The sequence below is a fragment of the Apis laboriosa genome, unplaced genomic scaffold, assembly GCF_014066325.1.
Source record: "Apis laboriosa isolate Shangri-la unplaced genomic scaffold, ASM1406632v1 scaffold41_cov147, whole genome shotgun sequence".
In the NCBI taxonomy this organism is placed as follows: Eukaryota; Metazoa; Arthropoda; class Insecta; order Hymenoptera; family Apidae; genus Apis; species Apis laboriosa.
In genome coordinates, this window is record NW_025223220.1 from 1,325,293 (window position 1) to 1,352,346 (window position 27,054).

At 23.7% G+C, this 27,054-nt stretch overlaps 1 protein-coding gene across 1 annotated transcript in view; it reads left to right on the forward strand.

Annotated features, from left to right (window-relative positions):
• Positions 1 to 27,054, forward strand: part of LOC122716003 — an 86,007-nt gene that overhangs the window by 41,564 nt on the left and 17,389 nt on the right. The window contains exons 2-4 of the mRNA XM_043938673.1: positions 7,058 to 7,187; positions 19,523 to 19,665; positions 25,883 to 26,015. Of these exons, the coding sequence (XP_043794608.1) occupies positions 7,058 to 7,187; positions 19,523 to 19,665; positions 25,883 to 26,015 (406 nt within the window). The remainder of the gene's footprint in view (positions 1 to 7,057; positions 7,188 to 19,522; positions 19,666 to 25,882; positions 26,016 to 27,054) is intronic.

A 27,054-nucleotide genomic window follows, 5' to 3' on the forward strand; every position in this document is an offset into this window, starting at 1 on the left:
TCACTTTATTGAATTTGTAATTTTTGAATTGTTGAAAGATCATTGTCGAAAAATTATCGAAATTTTTACAATGTTTACATTGTCATGAATAATCGTTGTTTTTCACGAATTTCGATATAAACTATAAAATCTAAAGTTTTTTTTTTTTAATATATTTTGGTGTTTATTGTTTATTTCATTTAATCGATTTCAATGAAATTTTCAGCATATATAATTAATATAAATTAATCTATTTCTTAAACTTTCATTAAAAGTTTAGATAAAACTATTTTGATTGATTTTTTCACTTTTTTTTCACGTTTTCGACGAAATTGTAATTTTTTCAAAAATTCTTTTATATGTCATCTAATAAACTAATCTTTTTAACTTTTACTTTTTTTTACACCTACATATTGATCAATCCATCTAATTAATCGATTCATCTAATTTTTGAAAAAGTTATCGTGTATTAAAGAATATTTTTTTTTTTTTTTTTGGAAATACTTGTATTTGATACAAATTTTAATTTTTAATAAAGTTTTGGATATTTACGATAACGATACGAAAAATTATTTAAAAGGGACGCGTGATAAGGATTAAGAATTGAATTAATATATTAAAAAAATATTGACGATATTTATTGGTAATAATTAATCGCGTGTTAACTAATTTTCTTGTTAAAGTATGAAAATGATAGAAATTCTCGAATAAAAATGCACCAATTTTCATTTCACATTGCTTGATGAAGAACGGTCGAAAGTACTTGAATACAATCGAGAAATCCATTAGGGGCAATTAAGTGTATCCCAAACGATGCGAATAAATGAACGACGGACCGTTTTTCTGCAAACTTTTTTAAGTCGAATTTTCGCTTAATTGACACCAGGTGCCACTCGAATTTCCAACCTAATGAAGATCAGACGAAAAGTTTTCGACATGTTGAATGGAAATATGAATCATGATACGTAAAATATGTTGATTGATTTTGAAAATTTATTTGTGTAAACGATTAATTTGTGTAATGAAATTATACGGAAAATTTGGAAAATAATTATCCTTTATCATTAGAATTTATAGAATTTCTATAGATAACAGACATGGAAAATATCTACATATGTTTTTCTCATTTTTCGTAATCAATAAATTATAATAATTATATTAAATCTAATAACATATAAAAATATATAATTTATGGTATTATATTTGACAATTTATCCGACTGTTTTTTCGAACAAACTATCAAAAAATTATTGTATAATTAAATTAAATTCTCATAAAATGAATTCATGTATTATTCATAAACAGTCACTTAAAATTGTTCTTAGGATCTAAAACAGATATAACTTTCTCACCAATTCAATATATTTACGAAAAAAATATTTAAAATGTTCTGTCTAAAGTTATATATTCATTTGAAAGTCTTTTTCAACGCTTATTTTCGAGAATGCTCTCAAATTATGTGTTTACTTGAGAACAACTTTCGAAATTTTTCCTCCCAGATAGACGATAAAAAAACTCATCCAGAGTTTCTGAATTCTCAGAATCTTATTCACAGGTGTGCTTATTTTATGCTGTTTCTTTTATTCCCATTTCAAGCTCTCACGTCACTCTCGCGATAGCTAGCTTCCAGATATATTTCTCAAAATACAAAATTGTTTTAAATCAGATGAATCATTGTGTAGCTATCGACAGTCATATTGAGACCAATCTAGAAAATTTTCGCTCTCAATATTCTCAATTCACTTTTCAACGCAGTGTTTAGAGAACAACTCGCGATTTTACTCTCAAATAGATAAATCACGTACCTCTATCAAGTCAACAACATATGTAGATTGAATACGAGCCACTACAAAAAATTAATCTTTCACGAAACTATAACTATCGTCAAATACATTCAAATTTAATTTTCACGGAGTTTCACTTGCTATTTCGCATTCGAGACAAAAACTCGACCAATTTCCATATTTGTTGGAGTAGAATTATAAAAAAACAAAGAAGCATTCGTATATCGTGCAGAAGGTAAAAGACTTATCCAATCCGTTCCTGGAGCTAATATAATAAAAATAAAAATAATTATTACAAAGTTTGTTGTTGACAAGTTCAATTTAATTCAAAGGCAAAGCCAATAACATTCCTCACTAAAGTTCGAGGTTCAAAGATTTCTGAAGATGTTTTGATAATTCTCACTATTTTTGTAATTCTCGCACTATTTAATTTTTAAGTTGTCTCTCAGAAGAAGGTGCCCTCTGAAGCCCCCGCCATGTTCCACTCCTGAGCTTGCGAGTCTTCAGTGGGGGTACAATAAGTGTCCAATAACTGCAGACCAATCCCCCTGATTGAATATCCCAAAGAAAGCGCTCTTGAATGAATGAAGAATGAAGGGGCTACTCACAAGTTTATTGTTTTCCCAAAAAGCAGTTTTAATTCGTTTCAAGTAGAATGATGCCGTTGAGACTGGCATGGCTAGAAGTATTGTCTCAGGTACCAAGATCATATCCAGCCATGTCGAATTGTTTCTAAATGTGCAAAGCAAATTGTTAGCAAATTTTTCTCTGAAAAATAGTGCTCGCAATAGCATCTGTTTAAGTCCATCAGTTCAGTGAGACAAGGACAATTGCAGCCGAGAAAAACCACGATCGGAAGATATAGAATTTCATCGATGGTAAATTTCGTTTTATCGTGTCTACGCGATATTCGAAAATTTCTTCTCTCTCTCGGTTCTTCTCTCCACCTTCCTTGGGGGGAAGGTCATACCATAAAAATAGTGCATCGAGGTATAATTTTCGATCACCTCGGGAAACAAAGTCGAATTTGAATGGAAATTTTCACGTCGCCTCTATTTTGCGCGAAATTGACTATTATCAAATAACGCGTTATATCATCGTCGAAAACAGAGCGCGGACGATGCACCACTACCTAACCTAACCTGCGCGAGCAAGGGGAGAAATGTATCGAGCGCGATCACCAAGTCTGCATGTGAATTTCTGCACAATTTCCCTGGCTTAGCTAGAAACCTGCATTGTGATTTTGCATCGATTTCCATCCAACCGTTTGAATCCTCGTTCGTTCTTTTTTTTTCGCTTTGAAACCATGGAATATTATGACGTGTGGTTTTCGTAAGATGTATAAAAAGATTTTTATACAATATTTAGAAATATAGCGCGAAAAAGATTAAAAGTAAATATTACGAGAAGAAAATAAGTTAATTGTTTAATATGAATTTTTGAATCGATAAAATCTTTTTATACATTAAATATATTGACTTGAAATAATATATATTACGTAATAACGGGAAAAAGTAATTTTTAGGATAAATGTTACTATTTATGAAAAAAAAATTCTAATGAACATAAGTTGATTGAAAATCAATATTTCTGAAATTAAAAGCAATTTTTTATCGTTATGGAAGCGATTGGTTATAAAAAATTATATATCTTAGAAAAAACGTTTTTCTTTTTATTCTCTTATCATAGCAAATTGAAAGAATAAATATATACATATTTGCAATATTTCAAATGCTAAAGCAGTAAACAACTAATATTGCTGTATATTTATTCAAATATTCATAAATCTTAGCATAAATAGATGAGTTGTAATAAAATGTTTTTTATCAATATTATTTAAAATTCCTGGAAAATAGAAAAAAGGGATTTTTATTATATCACATTTCCAAATCTTTTTTTTTTATAGTTAATATTATATAAATTTCTCATATTGCATTCTATATTTAATCCAATCTTTTTAATATTAATCACTCTTTATAAATAAATTTGACAATCAAAATTGGTATTTCAATGACAAACGTCTAGAAACGTCTTTTACGTTAAAATCATCAATCTTTAACCATGGATCAAAATCATTCCGGTAAACGTTTGTAACCTAATTGTTTGTAACAGGAATGATTGAGAAACAAAATTCAGATTCTGTATACGAAACACAGGAAATGCATTTCTGGAATGCTTAATGATGATGAACGAGCATAGTTATTATCATGGGCTAGTTCGTGGCTTAACGACGGGCAAAAAACCATTCGTTCAAATTAAGAAGTTGATTCGGATTTAATGATGTTTTGTTTAGCTAGTCGGATGCGTTTCTCCCTCCTCCCCAACCTTTCTCAATTTCCTCTTCTCTTTTGAAACCATTTTTTTTTTTTTTTCATGTTTCATACCATAACTTGAACGAAATTATATCGTTCACACTTTGATATTTAGTCTTTATTAAAAGCTTCAATTAAAAACAGCTTTTAAATCCGTATATATTTAATTAAAAAAAAAGACAGAAAAATCTTATAAAAGATTTCTTCAAACATTTCCAATTTGAAAATAAAAAGATTTATTACTTACACGTTCTCGTTCAATTTTGTTAAAACTGACGTTGAAATAATTTTTTTATATTATATAAAAGTCATTTTACGAATTTTTGTCGTTCCTTCGAAATATATGGCCAATGTACGATAACGAATGATTTCCTTTGTTCTCGATATCAACGATAAGTCAGAGGATCCCTCGTCAAATGCGTTGCATGTTCTCACGAGTATGTTACACACATGTAAGCAGTTGGATAGGTGTGTATGGGACCGGTCTGTGCAATGTTAGCTAAACTCTCGTTACCCTGGGCGCCCGTGTTGGCCACGCGCAATCCGCTTTAATCCTTGCAAAAAGACAAGCCAAGGCTCAAGTGGATCAACCTAGCATTGCTCGGACATTGCGCAGTGGTACATCCATACCAATGCCGTTAGTCGACGACTCGGTGTACAGATTAACGTGGATTTATTATCGTCCTAGTTTTCTAACGTGACGTCATGTTTCACGTTTCATTGAATCAATATTTTTCGTGTTTTTTTTTTTTTTTTTTGGTTAATCGATAAATTAATAATTAATTTTTATGATTAGAATTTCTATTTATAATTATAATTCTTAGACTTAGATATATTAGATTTGTTAGATATGTAAAAACGACTTCTTGTATAAAGTTTTAGTGGATACATCAATTATATATTATGCGAAGAATATTGACTTTTAATTTCTTTATAAAAAAAATTTGAAAATCAATTTTTTCAAATTGATGATTATTTTTGAATTTATGTAAGAATTAATATTAGATATCATTTTTAAAGTAAAGTAACATTATTATTAGAGTCTATAAAAAATTATTTTATGTCACATCAAATTTATTTTACATAGGAAAATATTTATAGTTATACTTTATAAAACAGAAAATTTTTATATCTTGTCATCAATTTTATACGAAATATTTTATAGAAAAAAAATTTATTTAGTTTTTATTCAAAAGAAAAAATTTTAATTTATCAGAATATTATATAATACAACTTATAAAATATTATAAATAAAATGTGAACAAATATGTTTAAATTCTTTGTATATATTATGTATGTAAATTCATATTTTAAATTTAATTCTTTTCTTTTATGTCAAATATTTTGTTTTATTTTATATGAAAATATTATTATTTTCTTAATAAGATTATTATTCCTTTTATAAATAGAATATTATAAAATTAAAATAATTGATAAAATGGAACCTGTAAATAATTAAAGTGACTGACAAAATGAAGTCTATTATATATTATCTAGTCACGTTTTATCTTATCTTAAGACGTAGCAATTACTTCTATTATTAACGTTGGATGAGTTTTAAGTGAAAAATTAATTTGTTTAAATTGGCAATCGTGGCACGTAGTTAGCTCGATAAAAGACAACATGATTAACTTGTGTCTAGGAGGATTTGAATGAGGTCAAGATCATTTTTCTTTTGTAACTTTGTCTTTCAACAAATAACTTTTCAAGTATACGATAATTGAAGAAATCAAGTGACTCGAGACCAAATTGAAATTATTCCAAGAATTCTTTGCATTCTTTATTTCGTCTGTTACAATTTTATTAATTCATTTCTCGTTATGCTTATTACTCTTTGTCAACACAAAAATTATTCAACGTGGATAATTATATTCTTGATAAAGAGAAGATTCTCTTTGTGGAAATTCGGTGTATTGTTATATAATATTTATTTGTGAATAAAGAAACAAAAATTGTTTACTTTATTTGAAATATATTATAAAACAGGAAATTTAAAATATATTAGAGTTAACTTTAGTACAAATATTTAATCAAAATGTTATGGAATATACTGAAGTAAATTTAATAAATTGTGTATAATATTGAAAAAAATTTTTTGATACAATTGCAGAAAAATGAGAAAAGAAGATGGAAATAGTGATTGATTTTGGATTTTTTAAAATTTATAAGTGTCATACAATTTTTCAGTGAAGTTTTCTTCTACAATATTTCTAAATTTTACAAATAAGTTACCAATAAAAATTTCCAATAAATACATTTTCTTGTATAATTTTTTTTAACGATGCAAATTTTGACAATAAATATTCGACGAAAAATTTTAAAATTTCAAAAGAGAAATTTAAAAATAACAATTTTCAATTTTTTTAATCTTTTATCTTGTAAACAAGATAATAATGATATAATGATAAGATATTTCTAAAACATAATATTGAAAAATATTAAAAGATTACTTATTATGAATTTGATTATAAAATATTTTTTAAAATATTTCTTTAGAATAATCTCAATATTTAGAATTTTATTTTTGACTGATTCATATATGAACTTTTAAATGAAATTAAATATTAATTCAGTAATTTTCCATTGAATTAAAGAATTAAAATTAATATATCAATAATTGCTTATATATACTAATTAAAAATTAGTCTTTCTACTTTTCAATCTATATATTGATAATGTCAATTTTCTCAAATGTTAAATTCATGTTAACCATAAAATATTTTCTTTTGGTTTGCACAGCTTCTTCAGCTGTGAAAAGGTTAAACGGAAGTTAATGTAGCGAACAAATGTGCCACTTTTCTATTCGCTTGACAATCGATAAATCTTAAAATGAAATAGTATCCGAAGTGTAAACTCGTTGGAGGATATTTTAAAATGACATCCAGATTGCTTCAGGCTATTAATTGTTCAATGTTGGAAACATCTTATCGTTAGTTTGTCCGATTTCTTCTTTACTTTACGTTATCACTGTTTCCGTTTCAGTGCTTGGCAGTTGTCGGAGCCAAGAGTGCGGACACGAAAGGTTGGTGAGATGCGGAAGGCCTTTCGAGAGAATCAACACCAACGACTTGAGCTTCGTGACGAAGAAGGAGGAACTTCAACAGTTATGCCCGTAAGTTTTTCAATTATCTTCTTTCGTATTATGTAAATAATAATTATAAGTTTACAAAAGAGCTTCGATTTTTAAATATCCTTTAGAAATTTTTCGATAATATTATAATATCATATTTTGAATTTTTCCTCATATTGACTGGTATATCTGGTATTTAAATAATTCCTTCAAAAGTGAAATATAAAACAATCTCTGAAATCAAAAATTACAACGATAATGATATCAGCTTTATATTTATTTAATTAGTATCTATTTTTGTAATATCGATTATTATGATTTCGATCGTTCAGGGATTATTTTATATTATCATAGATCTGTGGAATTTCCAAACTCTCTATGAATAGATAAAAAGATATATGATGGATAGATATTCATATGATATCAACTCATTATATTTGAAGTGTCAACCATCGTGATATATATTTGTATTAACAGAAGATAAATGGCGGTCACGTGCTTACATACATGTATGATGCTTACATCATGAAGTATAAATGAAATTATAATATATTAATAGCATTTTTTGAAAATTATGGAGCAAATTTTATACATATAGAAAAAAGTTGTTCAAAATCTTAATTTTTATAAGGTTTATAAAAATCACCGAAAATCTTTTTCCATATAATTATTAAAATAATTACTAGAAACAAAAAATGAAAAATAAAAAAACAATTTTTATAAATATATATTGGATATACATATTGTCGTGTATTTTTTATTTAATAATCATATAATAGAAAATTAAATGAAAATATTTTTGTTAAAATTCCTTATACGAAAGAAAGATTGAAATTTTCTCTTTGAGTAAGAAAACATAAAAATGAATGTTTTTTATATATTTTTTTTTATAATATTATATATAAAATGATTTTTTATATTCCGAATTTTAGATAACAAGGATAAAATGATACTTTATGTTTTATAGTAAAATTAAATTTACTATATTGTTAAATTAAAAAAACTAAAATAAATATTAATATCTTGAAAAATGATCTTTATTATATTTTATTTTATGTAAACTACAAATTTCCATAAGATATTGAATTATATATTCATGATATAAAGAAAATATTATCTACTTTGTATTTCAGTTAATTATTATTTAATAATCTAATCTTTCGTGAACAAACACATTTTTTGCACTTTCCGTGGATAATTTATGTCCATAATTATTTTTCTTATTGTTCTAGACTTTTAAAAACCGTTAAAAAATGGCGTATTCATTGAAATCTCTGTTTCATTATATAATATTTCATTCAATTAAATATGTAGAACTTTTATCAATAAAGTAAGGAATTCAAAAATGAAATTTTTCTCTGGGCACGAATGATAGAAATTGTTTACAGAGTTTAATTTTAATATTATTTTACGCGTATTTTTTATTTATTCCATTTAAAAAAAATTATTTCATAAAATAATATTCCAAAATTTTCTCTGTTTTATGAAATAATTTAAAACATTAATATATATTCATATAAATATTATTTATTCTGAATTGCAACGAGAAATATAAAATCTATCGTGGAAAATGTTCGTTAAAATTGAAATAATTATCATGCGTAAAAAATCCATGTATCCATGACGATTGAATATTTCGATCGAATTTATATTTTTCTGTTCATCTCCATATCTAAATTTTTTTCTTTCGATTGTATTGAGGGCAACTTTTTATTTAAAAAAAACTCACTAATCAAAAATTCAAATTTAATCATACAATAATTTTATTTATCCATTTCTTAAAATTTGTTCGATTGAAGAATGGCGGCCACTTCAGTCCTCGATCGCACTAATAATTAGATAAATCGAAGGAAATTTAATGCGATCTGAACTTTCAAACACCTATTCAAATTTATTGGTCTTGTTTGTTTATTTTTCCCGAATCGAATCAATCGAGAAACGAGTTTCAAAGATTGAAAGAGAATTCTAATAAACTAGTTTACTAATTTACTGAAAAGTTCGAGGGAACAGCCAACTCGAGATTTCTTTTGAGTTTTAAATAGCCTCTTAAGAGTTTCCAGTTAATCTTTTTTAAGTTTGATGATTAATCCTTTGCTGGAATAATTTTTAATTCCAGTATTGTGAGGAGGCTTCGTTAAATTAATTCTAGATAGATATTTGAAATTTGAAATATTTTATTATTAGAAGATATCAAATATCTTCTATTTATAAAAATGTAAATATTATTAGTAATTATCATGTATTATTAAAGATAAAATTATCGTTCATTAAAATAAAATATATAGCTCTGTGATAAATGGACATATTTCGTTGTTTTTTTTTTTTTGAGATATCTAGATTTTCATAAATAATAAAGTTCAAATATTGAATTTTATACAGAGTATGTTTCGATTTAATTTTTTACAAAAATAAACAAAATTCATGATACTTGGATTCAAATAATTATTTATCGGTTTTTTTTGACGATCGTTTAATTGAAAAACATTCATCGATAGATGGTAAATATTTTGATAAAAATTCAATAACAGTGCAATGCCTGGAGATATTTTTTGAAAATTTTGATCAGTGTTTAACTTTACAAAAAGCAAATTTTTTTTTTATTTCTTTTTTAATTTGTATTTACTATTTATATAAACTACACATATTAATATTACTTTTTATATTCATTATATTAATAACTTTTTATATTCACAAAAAATATTTTTATTTATTTATTTGATAATTTTAGAAATATATAATCTATTTATTTATAGAAGTTATAAAGTTATGGCATTGTATATCAAGTGATAAAAATTAAAAAGAAAATAAATTAATATGAATTTTTTAATAAATAAGTTTTCCTTCGTCGATTTCAAGTCATCAAAATTTTGTTATATCTTGAATATTGGTTTGCAAATAATTCTCTTTACTTTTAATTATTTTATTTATCGATCGTGTAAATTTCTCGTGAAATTGATTAACTTTAGTTAATAGACATTCGATTTCTTTCATCAAAAGGAAGTTATTAATTTTTTCTTAATAATTTGAAAGTTTCAATCGTTTGATATTTAAACAATTCAAATAATATTTTTAAAATTTATCGTGTTCTTCTACAATTTAAATTCAATAATTTTATGTTATAAATTGTGAATTTTAAAATTGGATTTTAATTTGGAAACATATAAAATTCTTTTGATTACTATTAAAAATAATTTTCATTTTTTTAACATAAAATTTATAATTATTATATATATATATATATATATATATATATATAATATTAACTATATTAACAAATTGTTCTTTCAATGATCTCAATTAAAAATTTTATTTCAATTATTTTATTATTATTTTTTTAAACGTTTAAAAATGGAATCGAAATTTGTAAAAGATAATTTACAAAACATAATATATTTCATCCATTTTGTCTATTGTGTAACTATTTTTCACTTATAAAAGATCTGAATACGTTTCAAATTTTTTTTGCCTAGTAAAAAGAGCAGTTAATTCGGATGGATAAAATTATATGGTTTTGTTCGTTAGAAGGTTCGTGCAGGTGCAGTTTCCACTAATATACGCGGAGAGTAAGTACAGGTACAAAAGGTTAGAGCTCGTTAAACCATTTGGCTTTTCTACTTTTATTTTATTTACTTATTTTTTTTTTTTTTCTACTTTTTGTCCAAAAACGAAAGGGATATGTATGTTTCTATGTTACGTGACTCATCCTCCGTAAAAGAATGGCTAACAAGTTAGTGGGAAACCATAATTCTCGAGAATGAGATACCTATCCACTTCGTGTGGACTTTAAAACTTTTCTAAAGAAGCATATTTTTTGCGAACACATGCGACAGACATGAAACTTTCTAGCGTTATATTTATTCATTAAAAGAGAAGCAGCAGCAGCAGCAGAAAGAAAGAGAGCAAGAGAGAGAGAGAGAGAGAGAGAGAGAGAGAGAGAGAGAGAAAGAGAGAGAAATTTATAGTTCTTTTTCTCTTGTAACTTTTGCTCGATCGTACAACTATGAAATTTGAAGAATCACATAAAAAAAGTTTGAACTTAAAGAAATATAATACGCTAGAATATTTTAGAACTTTTACAACTTTTTATACAATATTATATATAATATTATATATTATATAATATATATATATATTATACAATTCAATATAAAATTACTTTTTTTTTTTAGTAATATTAATCCTTAAAAGTTATTATCGTTGAAGAAAATTATATAAAAAATAATATTTCGTTTGAAATGGAATTTTACTAATGATATATATCAAATTCGATTAAATTGTTTCTCTTTTTTTTCCACTTTCCTTTCATCATAGATAGTTTTATAGATTACGTATATTTTATGCAAAAATTTAAAGCAATTTAAGTTATGAATCATATATATACATATCTTTCACAATCAAAAATTAAAAACTTATCAATTCCATCACTTGTTAATAAAATATATTTTGACGATAAAGAAAAAGAAATTGAATTTTCTTTTCTGAGCGATTTATATATAAGAATAAAATAGATACATATATATAAATGTTTTTAATTAATCAATAGATTATCATTCTTTACTTTTACTTTATTTAAATATAATTCAACGATGAAATTCATATAGAAAAACCAATCATTTTCATTTTTATATGTAAGTAAAACATTTCATTTATAAACAAATATTTCAAGATAGAAAGATAAAAAGAAATAATATCACTCACTGAATATCTTTTTCAAAATTAAATAATGCAAAATAATCCAACAAGTGATACGAAACCAAACCGTAACACGTTTTTTCTTCGTAAAATTAAAAGATTAACAATAAAAACGAGAAATAATAATAACTCGTAAATGGGAACAAGAACAAATATTATCATTTGCCCGTATACCACTTAACAAAACTTTTCGCCAATTTTCATGATGTTCATTCTGAATAGAATCATTTGAGCGTGCTATCGAAAATGCGACATACAGCGTTTACAGATTGATGCTAAGGCAGCGAAAACGAGATTCGAAAAGCGAATGGGTCAGGTTTTTACTCGGATAAATCGAGTTCACATCGATGAGAGAAATATCGGTACGAATTTTCGGTAACCGACCAAATCAACCGGCGGAACGATAACGCGTGAACGTGTACATAAAACGACTGAGCGTACGAGCACGCGTTTCCCAAATTTTGGGATATTATATCGAGATTTTTTTCGTTAATGATCGATTCCAATATGTACAATAAATAAATCTGTAAAAATTCGTATCTAATAAACAAGAAATTGAGCATCTTTATAGCAAGAATATATATATAGTATATTATATATAATTATATAATATATATATTTCATAGTTTTATTGCACAGAGTATATTTACAAATTTAAATTCGATGCTTAAGATTCATTTTATAAATTAATAATAATTTCATGGCCAATATTGAATATTAAGATGGAAATACTTTAATTTGGATTTCGTTTTTTTTAATTATTAATATTATTATAATTTATTATTATATTATTATTATATAATAAGGCCATTATTTTTTATTGTCAGCTTGAATTTTTCTCGGAATGGAATCGTACGGAACTGAATGATATTTAATGAGATATTATACTATTCTCTTATATAATAGTTTTTCAAGTTCCTTTAGCGAAGCCGGAGGAGGATATCTGCCCCTAACTTTATTCTCCAAAATAGACCATAATGACTCGATGATATTATGGTCTGGCGATTGTGCTAGCTATGGAAGATGTTTTACTTCGTTTTCATGCTTCTTAAACCAAGATTGCACAATTTCAGTTGTATGAATAGAAGCATTATTATCCTGAAAAATTCCATTACATTCAGGAAATATATTGTTTGCATCATTCGGGTGAATTTGATTGTCTAAAATATCCTACATAGTCCTTGTCAGTCAGATGATCTTTCACGGTGATAGATAAACAACGCCTGCAGAAAATCACAGATATAAATAATTTCATGGCCAAAAATCTCGATTACATAATGTAGAATACATGATATAATATTATATATGTGTATAAGAGCTATTTCTATTATTTTATTCATTTTCAATCTATGTAATAATTCATTGTGGCGATTAAAAATATTTATTAAAATAAAAGTATTTTATTTTATTTGAATATATAACTTTTTTATAGATTCTTTTTATTTTTGTTAATTTTTGGAGAAATAAATTCAGATTCGTTTCTTTTGATCAAAAAAAAAAAAAAATTTTAAAATATAAAATAAATACAAATTATTAACAAGAAAATAATTTTAAAATAGGATCAATAAGATATTAAAATCAACTATTTATTTTTCTAAAAAAATTATAGCACATACATTATTGTTTAAATATTTTTGACAATCATATATATATACATATATGTTACTTATTAAGTCATGTTAAATCATAAGTTGATTTGGATACATATTTTTATGGCGATCTTATTACTTATTATTTTTTCAGAAAATTATTTTTCATACTTTAAATAAAAGCAAAACTGAAATAATTTATAACAAAGAAAAAAAAAGTAATAAAAATTATAGAATTATACTATTTTTATGAAAAGTTAAATAAATGTTCTTTTCAAAAATAAAAATCATCATTTGTCAATTATTTAATCAACAGTGAAACGTATTATTATTGATCTTAAATATTACATGATCATCAGCATTTGATAATGATCAAAGAAGTCAAGTACTACTACTTTTCGATTCTGCTTTTCAATCATTGCCTGATTTAATATTGTAATTTAAATTTGTAAAATATTTTTATTAGAGATCTCTATTTTATAAATACAAAAAACAATTGTAAAATAACGAAATAAAGAATTATGCATATTGATGACAATATTTGTATGTTGAACATAAACAGAAAAAAAGATAGATACGTAAAAAACTTTTTCTTTCACATTACTTAAAAAAATTCATGATATAATACACGTCAACAATCATCATAGAACAGAGAATCCTTATATGTTTATTATATTCGAAATTGAAATCATTTTAAAAATAAAGAAAATATTAAATTGAAATTGATAACGAATCTAGAAAGAATTTCGCAAATTATTTTAAAAAGCACTTTGAAATGTTGAATATTTTACGGACAGATCTCGTATATTTTCTGAAATTAGGTTAAAATATCGCGAACTCATTGTTCAACTCTTTGATCGTACAGAATTTTGTTGAATTTTATTTTAAAATATATTTAAACTAGAAAAAAAAAAATATTTCGATCATTCTCACCTTACAATTTCAGTATAACGAAACGAATTTCCATTAGAAAAATGCACGAAAAAAAAAAAAAAAAGAAAATTAATTGGTTTTCATTTCGTTTGGAATCGCGATGGTGATTCTTGAATTTCGCGTACGCGTGCCAGTAATTTCGCGGTGGCGTGAGCGAGACGAATTCAGCCGATTCCCTGTACCTCGAGTTGCGATTGAAATTTGAAATTTTAATGCGGAAGTCGGGCCACTACCGTTCGAACCGCCTGTTATCCGGCTGCTCGTAAACTAGTTACGTGGATCTAACACGCGAAATAATGCATCGTAATTGATCCGATAACAATGAATTGAAAGACATCGCGGCTAGATAATTTATCGTTTTTTCCATCAATTAATTAATTTTTTTTTTATTTTTGTAACTTTCTTTTTTTTTTTTTTTTTTTTCTCTTCAAAATGTGATCCTATTTAATGGATCCATTAAATGTGATCCATTTCTAATAGATGTTTGTTGGATATTCAAATGTATGTGCAAAAGCATTTTCAATTTTACACAAATTTCATTGTTAATCATTTTTTCAATGCTCGTTAAATGTACAGTCAATGTACAGAGCGGTCTATATATTTATAGTATTTTTATGGTATTGTTTCTAATATTTCAACAAAAAAATGATTATTATATAGGAATTATTTAAATCAATTTTTAAATATGTAGAAATATTTTGAATAATTTCTTTCGCTGCAAGCGTTGCTTGGTCTTAATTTTCGAGATATTATATCAAAAAAAGATTGTTATTGTTACATAGAATTTCATTAATATATACGTCTGTACACAACTTATTTTTTATATTTATTAATAAATATCAACTTAATAAAGTGATTCTCATATAAAAAAATATGAATTTAATATTAATAATCAAAGAAAATAGCTAACTTGAAAATAAATATGATATAAATTTAATTTAAAAATATTCATATTTTTTTTATTGATTTAAATTATTGAATCAATTTTATTAATTTTGTTATCAATTTTAATTTTAAAATTAAATATTCCATTATATTAATATTCATAATCTTAACAAAAAATAAAATGTTTCTATAAAAGTCAAAATAAATAAACTTTCTGAGAAATTGCGATTTCAAAGAAAATTTTTATATGAAAGTACTTTTTAAAAGATCTTAAGAGTTTTCGAATGTTTTTTATCAACATCAGCGATTTCAAATTCTTTTTGGTTCAAAGAATGCCATACGTTTGAAAAGTATTCCAGAAAAGTATTCCAATTTAGAATACTTACTGAGTAAAGTATCATTAAATATGCCGCTCAAAGTGAATAAAATATTCGAGAATGAAGTAATTTATAATGACTGAAAAATTAATAAGAGAGAATAAAATAATTTTTTCTTTTAATTTATTCAATTTAATGTTATGATAAGAGCACAATAAATCATAGAAAATATTACATATAAAATATATTGCAAAAAATATGAACAGACAAAACTTGCATAATAAACATTTCAAATCATACTCATTCTCTACAAATATAATTTATAGTACATTTGTCGAATTAATAGAAAATAATTCGGAAAGAACGCGAAGTAATATTTGGCTGTTCATTCTTTCTTCGTTTGTTATAAATTTAATAAGTTTTTTACGAAATTCAAATTAAAATTCTTCTAATCAAACAATTTCATGAATTAAATTAATACCAATTAATATATATTGAGTTATACTACTTTGTTTCAAAAGTTTCAGAATAATCTTATTTATATATCAAAAAGATTCAAATGATATTTTCATTGTACTCAGTTTTCTAATAACGATGCATTGCCATAGGTGCAATAGTGTATATATAGTTTATATACTTTATATACTATATACTATTTTATTATTTTATTATATTTTATTTTATTATTTTACTTATTTATATACTATATATACTTTAACATTATTTTTGTCACTCGAGGTTCGAGTGAGCCGTTTTCAATAACATCTGGATTTTGCATCGTGATAATGCTCCAGTTTACACTTCAATACTTGTTCGCAACTTTTTGTTTGAAAATTCAATAAATCTCATTTCATAAATATTCATTCGATTATTGCGAACGTCGATTTGAATTTATGATAAAACAAAATTCGCCAACGGAATTGTAAACGCCATCGCAAAAATTGAGTTTTCAAAGTTTTCAAACATTGGCGAAGAAATGTAGTATTGTAAATAATAAGAAGAGACTAGATTAAACTAAATTAGATTTAAGGGAGATAAAATAGAAATTATATTTCATTTGTTTTAAAACTTTTTGAATAAGAATAAGATTTCTTTGAAAAAAAGATTTAAAATTAATAATATAAAATTCATGAAGAAAATAAAGTATATACATAGCTCATTCGTATTCATAATTTATTCATTTTAATATCATTAATATCATTAATATCATTAATATCATTAATATCATTTTAATATCATTAATATACGAAAAAAAGATTTTAACGATTTTTTTATTTTTTACGTATACAAGTTTGAATGCTCATTCTGTTTGAGTTAAAAGAACATCACGTGATTTAGATTTCAGTCTCATAGGGACTCAATTTAGCGACCGTTTCCCAAGTTTATTGAACGATAATTTTAAATTCGGCAACTATCGACTCGTGTACTCGTAACCTGACTACGTTTTCTTCTAATTTCCCCTGACCCGTGAAATTGAAATTGAAATCTGAAATTTAAATGTGCCATCCCAATAAAACCAGAAGGCGATATTCGACGAGTGTCGAGAAAGGTTAAAGGAAATAAAAGGGAAACTGTCGGGATCGCTCCAATAAGCAACAGCAAGATAATTGCTCCGCTGACGGAGTAAAGACGTTCCGATTTCCCTTATTGAAATTCTTTCTTTCTTTTTTTTTTTTTCCTCTTCTTCTTTTCTCTTTCTTCATTGTTCCTAGTGCCGTTAATAATGAAATTGTCACGTTGTGATTTCTTCAAGTAAGTCGTTTTGAATTATCTCTCGTAATTATTCGTAATACTTTATAATTATCAATTCACGAAATGTTTGAAAAATTTCATCATATTATTTATTGAAATTGATCTTTTGAAAATAGATCATGCCGTAGATACATGCCGTATGTGTTAATTTCGTTTCTCAATTTTTTCATTATTTCATTTGTTAATTTTACAATATTCTATAATATATATTTTATATATACATATAAAATTATTTCTTGATTAAATATAACTGATTTATTAACAAATGATTATTCTATATTTTTTTGTTTTATTTAAAAATTAATTTTGGAGATTAAATTTGAAGATTCGTCTATGCTTCTAATTTCCTTCTATTGTATAATTTTTTCGATTGAAAATTTTTCTTCCATTTTTCTCATAAAAAAAGATAAAATAGAAATTTATTTTTTATTTTTTGCTTATTCACATTATTTCACATTCAGAATAATTATTCCTATCGAGAAAATCAATTTGAACTTCTAATTTTTAGTTAAATTTAAGCTTTTTAGCATTTATTTAATTAGATAATTAGTTAATCATTAATTAATAATTAGATAATTAGTTAATAAATAATTAGTAATTTAGATAATTAGTTTTTACTACTTGAAAATTTTACTCGAGAACGAAGTCTTGAATTAAAAAATATTTTATTCTATATTTATTTATTTTTTCATAGCATCATTCTCTATAATTATATCATTTAATTTAAATATATTATATATATATGAATATATATAGAATCATACATATTACTACATAAAAGGATTAAATTATTAGTTTACAAAATATTTAATGATTTTATTATTTATTGCAATTCATTTTTTGAGAATAAATGCACGACAATGTATATCAATCTCGTTTTTTTCTATTTTTTTTTTAAAAAAAATGATTCCGTATCCCATTTCTTATGAAGAATATAAAGTTTCCTTCAATTTACTTTTATTTTAACTTAGCTGGCTCTTTTCCATTATCTTAGATTCTTTTACTATCTCGGTAAATTGTTATTTGCAATATACTTTATAAATATACTTTATTGTTTGAATAAATTGTTTAAAAACATCAACTTTAAATATAATAATCTCTTATATTATTTTTAAAATGTATTTGAAATGTTGTGTTTTTAAAATGTATTTTGTTTCGAATTGTTTTCTTATTTAAATAAGTTACAAGATATTAAGTTTATCTTAATCTATGTTTGAAATTTCCGTTCTATGAAAAGACACGAATATGCAATTTAAACTTTACAACAAGTTGATGTACAACATTCTGTTTCAATGAGAAGTAAAGCCGATAATGTTGATCGTTATAACATTATTAAAGAATCTTTCTTTTTTTTTTTTGCTTTTCCTTTAAGATTTTTCTTTAATTAAGAATAAGAAAAAGTACTTTTCGTATTAAGAAAATCCTCTTAGAATCTTACGCCCTCATCTTATTAAATAAGTTTTATTTTTGCACCGCATCTTAAATTTATGAAAAGCGACCTTTGAAACATAATTAATTTAATTGTATTCAATTTTTCCGAAACTTTATATAGTTTAAGAAAATTTAAGAAAAAAAAAGATCTATTATTGTAAAGATAATTAAAATTATAATGATCATTTTTTAATATAATCATTTAACCATTCATTCAAATGAATGAATTTCAATAAAAATGAAATATTCCTATATAATAAATAAAATAAAATAAAATAGTTTAATAATAATTTATAATAATATAAAATAATATATTTTTAATACTTTTAAATATATCTAATTGTCAATACAATTAATCACATTTACTGTTAAATTGTTAATTTATAAAATCAACTAATAAATCCATAAATTCCTCCACAAGTAGTTCATAAAATTTTTCGAATTATCTCCTTAAATCGAATATTAATTCAAAACTCGATTATTCCTTGTAGTAACAATTATTTATAATCAATCCTCGTTGAAACTTTGAAAATGAACGAAACACTCTTTCTTCTATAGATCTGTTTCGCTAGAAAATTGTGATATTCAAATTAAAATATTCTTATTGATTATTCATAATTTATGATAATATATTAGACATTTGTTATTGCAAAATTTTTTCGATATCACATATATTTTAAATTCATTTTAAAATATCTATATTATTCTATACATATCTATTATATTTTTTATTTTATTTATATTGATACATCAAAGATTTTTTTTTTGTTTGTTACAGAGATTTCGAGGCTGGCATGAAGTGCATTCAGACGTATACGTTCGACTGCATGGAAGAGAAACAAAGGGAGCACTTCAACTCGTTATACGTGGGCACCAACAAGGTAGTCATGGAGCTGTGTCAAGATGGCCCTTATCAAGACGGTAAGTTGGATAACTACGTTATACTTGTCGTTATCCCATACCGATGCAATTATGATTTCGTGTCTAGACGATTTTGGAGAGCGAATCGGATGTGATTTTATATGATGTTTGCAAATTATAAGATTTCAATTTTTTTTTTTAGTAAAAAATGTAATAATTGTATCTTGTTTAACTCTATAACGAATCTATTTCGACCAAGTAATGTGATTCGAATCAAAGTGAATTTTCATCTATAAAATATAAGATGATATAAATCATATCTAATTTCAACCACGTGTATATCTACAAAAGTTGATTGTTTTTCAAGTAAATCATACGATTAGGTTTATATGTTTATGTAATAAGTAATTTATATTCAAAAATTATTTTTTTTTTTAAATTTTAGCTTTTATTTATTATAACAATTATTTTCTTATATCGTTATAATTTGAAAATTTTTTTAATTTTTATTTAAAGTTTTTTGTATTTTGAATTTTCATTCGTTTAGAAACCTCTTTTTTACTTTGAAAACTTTGATAAACTTTGGTAAGTTTTATATTTCAAGGAATTTATCTTTTCCCTTGAGATTCAAATTATCCAAGTTCGATTTTATTTAAATAAACTGGAATTATAACTAAATAGAAATTTATAATTAATATGTTGATTATTCAGATTAGTGAAAATATATGCATGAAATTTAAATTGAAATTTCAAGTTTTATACGTATTTCCAATATTTAAGTATTGAATATTTTTATCATCTTGATATACAAAGTATTTCGTTGGAGGAATTGCTTCGATGAATGAAAATAAAATTCATAATAAATAAATTAAAATATAAAAAAAAATCATATAAATTCATATAATTGACTTTTATTTGAATTTTATTTATTAATACATTTTCTTGTGCATTTAATAAGCAAGCTTGAAGAAATTTCACCAATATTTCTATTCATTAATATTTTTATAAAAAAATTCCAACTTCAATGGGCATTCTGTGAATGAATGAATATAATGAATATCTGATGCAGCAGAATTTCATTTATACTTGTCGGAAAACAAATATGTTCATATAATAAAAAATATCAAGTTGTTCATATAATAAAAAAGTTCACCAATTATGATTTTTCGTCCAATTAATAGAAGTTCACGTTTACATAAAAAGATTTTACGAAATATTTTCTCTAAAATACACATCAAATGTTATAAATTTAAAAACATAATAATTTTTTTTGCTAAATGAATGAATTTTATATTTATTTTGTATATTTCTAATTATATTGTAAAAAATATATATAAAGATATTCATAAGTGGAATGATTCTCAGTTCAAATAACAGAAGTTTCATATAATTCGAATAATTGTGTAAGGTTCATATAAACCTTTAAGTTCCATTTTATTGAATTCCATTCCACAAATAATAGAATTAATTCAACTATTTTTATCTTTTGACATAATTATTTTATTAATTGTTCTATTATTTCTAAAATTATTCTGCTATCTATATAAAATTCACTATATTGAAAATAAAGTAGATTAAACAAGGCATAGATTCATTTACAGAAGTAATTCTTTGATGTGATAAGATGTTTAATGTAAAATTTGTAATATATGATTAATACGTAGTAAAGTTTTAGTAGTGAAGAATTATATTGAAAAATTTTCAAAATTTTATATTTATTTTGATTTCGATGTTTGATATTTGATATTATTCTAAAAAAATATTAAATTTAAATTTATTTTTTATTGCATGTATATATGTGTATCCTGTTTCTTGTTTTATATTATGTTTTTTGTTTCCCAGGTAACACGTGTAATCTTATAATATCGTACGCATAATTTTATTTTATTTTTTTTATTTATCTAAATTTATTAAATAAATTTGATAAAATCCAAAAAACGAACTTTTAAAGTTTTTTTAATAAAAAAATTTGATATAAAAAATTTTATCTTATCGAATGAAATTTATGAAAATTTTATGTAAATTTCATTGACAGAACATTCTGTAATACAGAATGAAAAGCCAAGAAATTAGAAAAAAAGAAAAGATTGCCGTAATTTATGAAATTCATAAAACCAGTTCTTAATGCTCCGTCCACGTATTACAAAAAGGATTAGAGAACTAAATTAATTAGGTTTTTAACTACATTTCTAGAAAGTAATTTTTCTCTTCTTTCAAAAGAGAGAATTTATGTTCTCAAAATTAATTCTAAAAATTGATATTTATAAAAGATCAGTTTATTAAAAAAAGAAAAGAAAAGGAAGGAAAATAGATATTTTTTAATTTATTATTAAAAATTATATAATATATAATTATATATTTCTAATAAAATAGTTTCGATCAAACGATAATATGAAATTCGTTAAAAATATTTTTAATTTTTGAGAATTAATTTTATAAAAAGAATGCCATGTCATTAATTTCAATGGTTTTTTGAATATGTTTTTGAAGATGTAAAAATCGATATTTTGAATAATTTTGTTCCATATATGTATATAATGTACCATACATGCTTAACTTTTTCTAAATATTTCCAAAAAAAGAAAAAAAAAATTGCTATATATACATAGAACTTCATCTATACATGTGCATCAATATATAATTATCACTTATCAATTGTTTATAAACAGATAAACTAGTCGGCTATCACTTAAAATGTATAACAAATGAGCTAATATCATTATACTTAAATTTATCTTTAAAGAACTTGGGAAAATTTTTCGAAAATAAAATATAAAACAAAATATATAGACAATTGAAATGCTTAGATAAAATTTTCGGTAATTATATAAAAAGAATAGTACTTTATTGATTTCAATGATTTGTATATTATATAAATAAATATTTTAAATGATTTTTTTTATACATAATCGTTACATGTATTTAGATAATAGATACTGTACAGCTAAATATAAGAAGCTGAATATATAATAGATTACATACAATTATTTTAAAATATATTTAAAACAAAACTTTTTTGTTGACGAACATTTCAAAATAATTAAAACTCGTGAGATTTTTTTAAATTAATCATGAAAATAGTATATAGTATTATAATATTAATAATTGGTAATTGGTAATTTTTTTATTTAATAGGAAAAATTTTGGAAAAAATTTTGATTATTGTGAATTCATGAAGAGAAATAAATTATTATTTAAAATATATTTTCTTTCTAATATTTCTTATCATATTCAAATATTTTCATGTGTATTAAAATTATTATAATTATACGTCCATTTAAAGTTACTTTCTCATTGTTTTTTTCTTCTAAAAAAAAATTTAAGTTATTTTTCTGTACATATTTATTTTATATTATACCGATTTTTCAACACGTTTGACATTTATACCACATTATTTTACATTTCAAAAATTACAATTATTTTTAATGAATTTCTATATTATTACATTTGATCGAAGACTTTTTTCTATCGATACCATGTTATAAATCTATGACATTTACAATGCGCGTAATCGGACAAAATAGATATACCCTTATCCAAACATCGAATCTTCTATTAATCCTATAATCGTAGATTTCGTGAAAGTGTATATGCGTGCAATTCGATTCCTGGAGCCGAAAGCAAAGGAAACGGATTCACCGGTCACTAGCGAATATACGAATTGAAACACGCTAAACACTGTTCCAGTCCCCAGGGCATAGAGAACATGTTATTGAGTTGAATGGTCATTGAGCTGCGCTCGCTGTTCGATCTATACTGCTATCTCGAAATCGGTTACGCGATTAGCGCCTCGTTAAGAGCAATACCGGCTACGCGACTCGTAACGAGCCCGATTATCGATATTGAACGATCGAGTTGTGTCTGATCAACTTGTGCCTTCACGCAATTACAATTCCTACGTATAGTTTTGATACGTTTCGTGTTATTTTAAAATTTTTATTTGGAAAACATCATTTCTTGTTATGATTAACTTACGAAGTTTTATAAATTCCTAATATTTTTAAGCTATTAATTTCTAGATTTTATCCTTGTCAGTTTTTAATGTGTTATCTAGAAAAATAAGAGATAAAAGCGATAAACATATTTATTAATATAGCATTATAATAAATTGTTAATCGAATTTAATTATTGAATTTAAATTATTATATATTTTATAAAATTCTTTATTTTTTAAATACTAATAAAATATAATCTTGTCCATTTGAAGAGGTGATTTTTAATAATGATATTTAATAATAAAATTGTTATATTATAAGTACAAAATTTAAATATAAAATTCAGATGTATATAAAATTTGATATGAAGTTTACATGGATTCTTAGTTTAAATAATTCAAAAAATTCTGAATTCATATTATGATGATTATTTAAGAATATTAAAGTTCAATATAGTTCAATTAATTAGAAAAATTTAAATGATTCTTTGTTTAAAATAGTTTTAATTTAACATTTCTGTACGTTATAAAAGTAGTAATAGTTTGAAAAATTTTGACTTTTTCTTGATTCGAAAAAAACTCATGCTTTTGAAGATCTTCTCCATGTCCATTTTATAGATTTTCGATATAATTGCATAAACAACTAATAATATTGCGGATCAGTCTTTTGATTATGTTTCAAACAGAATTGTTGAATAGAAACAGTTCAATTCTCCTCTGGTAAATTTTCTCAAGAGACGTGACGTCATATTATTCCCATTGCTACTGCACTAGGTAAAGGTAAATCACGTGATCAGGCTTTTGCCAAAGTCAAACGTGTCACGTGACATTGCTATGCCTAATCTAACAATGGTAGTGGGGATAATGTAACGTCATATATTCGTATAGAAATTCGTAAGAGGAAGAATTGAATTACTTTTAATAAAGGGGTAACATAATGTTCCATTCTGATAATTTTAGTCTCAAATCTAAGAAAAATTCCTTATTTTGAGAAAAAGTTGCAAGATAAGTGTTTCTTGTTCTAAAAAAAAAAAAAAAAATCAATCTGTGGATATTTTTTATAAAGTTTTCTAAAATTTTCTATAGTTTAGGATTATGTTGATTGCAGTTGAAATGGCGTGATTGAAGAATATTATCTCAAATCTCAGGATTACGTTTCTTCAGCCAAGCTAAAATTTTAAGAAATATCCAATTCAAAGATATCTCTAGATATTTCTCTCAAAAACGATTTTATCCTATCCAACATTATTCTCTATCATTTTTGTTATTTATACATAATTGTCATTTAGCTATTATCATTTCTTTTTTTTTTATAAAAAATTTAATTTACAGATAAAAGACAAAGAATGATAATACAGAACTTTTATGTTTATGTTTTCATTTTTTGTATGTTTATTTATTATTATTATTATTATTATTATTATTATTATTATTATTATTATTATTATCATCATCATCATCATCATATTTAATTATAATCATTTACTTATAATATAATATGAACAAATAAAATTGTTATAAAATTAATTAAGAATACACGTATATGAAATAAATGATATGATGTTTCCGGTTATTATTATTAATAATCTGAAAAATTAATTTTACATTCAAAACAGACATTCAAAAAAGATAACAAGTCAAACGATTAAAACTGATACAACTATACGAGAAAAACGTATGCATGTAATTTTTCCTATTCGTCTATAAGTAAATATTGATAATCGACAGAAACAGCTTGTTCGATTTACAACTGCTGAGTTGCATGCAGTTCTGTTATTAATATTTATTCAAGTTTTTGTTCGATGTGCCACGGGAAAAGAACGAAAATATGTGCTATCATTTTAAAATTAACATCCATTAATATAGTTGTTTGTCAAAACAGTATTGAAAACTTGATATTATGCATTTAACTATTATTTTGGTATTTAATATCGATTTTATTGAAATTTATAATAATGTTGATTATCACTGATAATGATTGAAATTCGTTGCTTCGATTCTCATGATCATATTCGTATTTCAATAAATTGAAATATTCTTAATCCTTACCTAAATAGATATCTAAATAGATATTCTTTTATTCAAGTTTGAATTTCAAATTTATTATTTTTCCATCAAAATATTTTCAAATTCAACTGGGTCATCTTTATTTAATCTTATATCTAATATTGGTTTAAATTCCAAGATTACAATTTCATAAAGAAATTAAAATAAAGATATTAAATATCAAAATCAAAAATTGAGTAATATTTTTTGACAAAAATTTTGTGATAATTTTTTATATTTATGCAAAAATTCAATAACGATAATTTCATTCATTTAGTTTTTCTTTTCTGTTTACAGAATTTCTTCAACATGCGCCATGCATGCAAAAAGTGCAACCTGAATACGAGCTCTGCTACAAGAAATACCAGAAAACCACTCAGGAAATCGAAAGGAGAAATCACACGAATGGATCTCTCAAATCTCTGTGCTGGTAAGTAAATATTATAGATAATCTTTATTAATTCATAAGCCGATCACATTTCCTTGTAAGGATACATTAATAACACAATATAACAAAGCATATTTTTTCAGAATATGTAAATTATGTAAATGTAAATTATTTTTACATAATTTTCAAAATATTAATAATTGTTAAAAATTTAATTAATATTGCAATAATATCTGGCAATGTAAATCGGTTCATGAATTGTTGTTGTAGCAATAATTGTTCTTTTGTTCTCTTTTTGATTCGGAGCATCGCGACGTGAATATGAAAGCCATATGCAAAATACTGATTTATAAAATGTTTCTTTTTTTTATAACGATATTAGATTATCGCAAAATTTCTTTTCATTTTTTTTATACAGATCTATTTTCGAAAATATTTATTTCATTTTTTTTATACGAATCTATTTTCGAAAACATTTATTTCATTTTCTTAAAATAGTAGTGAGTTACATATTAATAATATTTTATTATTTATAAAATTTTATATATTTTATATTATTTTACTTTATATACTTATATAAATTTACTTTATATATAATGTGTTTATTTCTTTGGAATATTTATTATTCTTACAGAAATGATTTTGATTTTGATTTAAATAAAATATTAAAGATATTATAATATTATAATAATGCTTAATATAATAATAAAGAATCATTTGATGATTTAATTGTTCTATTTGATATGTAATTATAAAAGAATAATTTAATCAATATATAATTTATATTAATTTTCTAATATTATTAATTGATTTATTTTGAAAAAGATTTTAAGATTTTTGATAATTAATGAACAATATCATTAAAAAATAAATTAGATTATATATTTTTCAAGTTATAACCGTACAATATGCGTGCAAATAATATTTGAGAGAATCTAATATATCAAAGACATTCATTCATTTATTTTTTTTATACCATTATTATTTCATATTTATTCTATCATTATTATTAAACATGTGTATATATATATATATATATATATATGCATTTTCGTAATGAAAAATTATTTTAAATAATAAT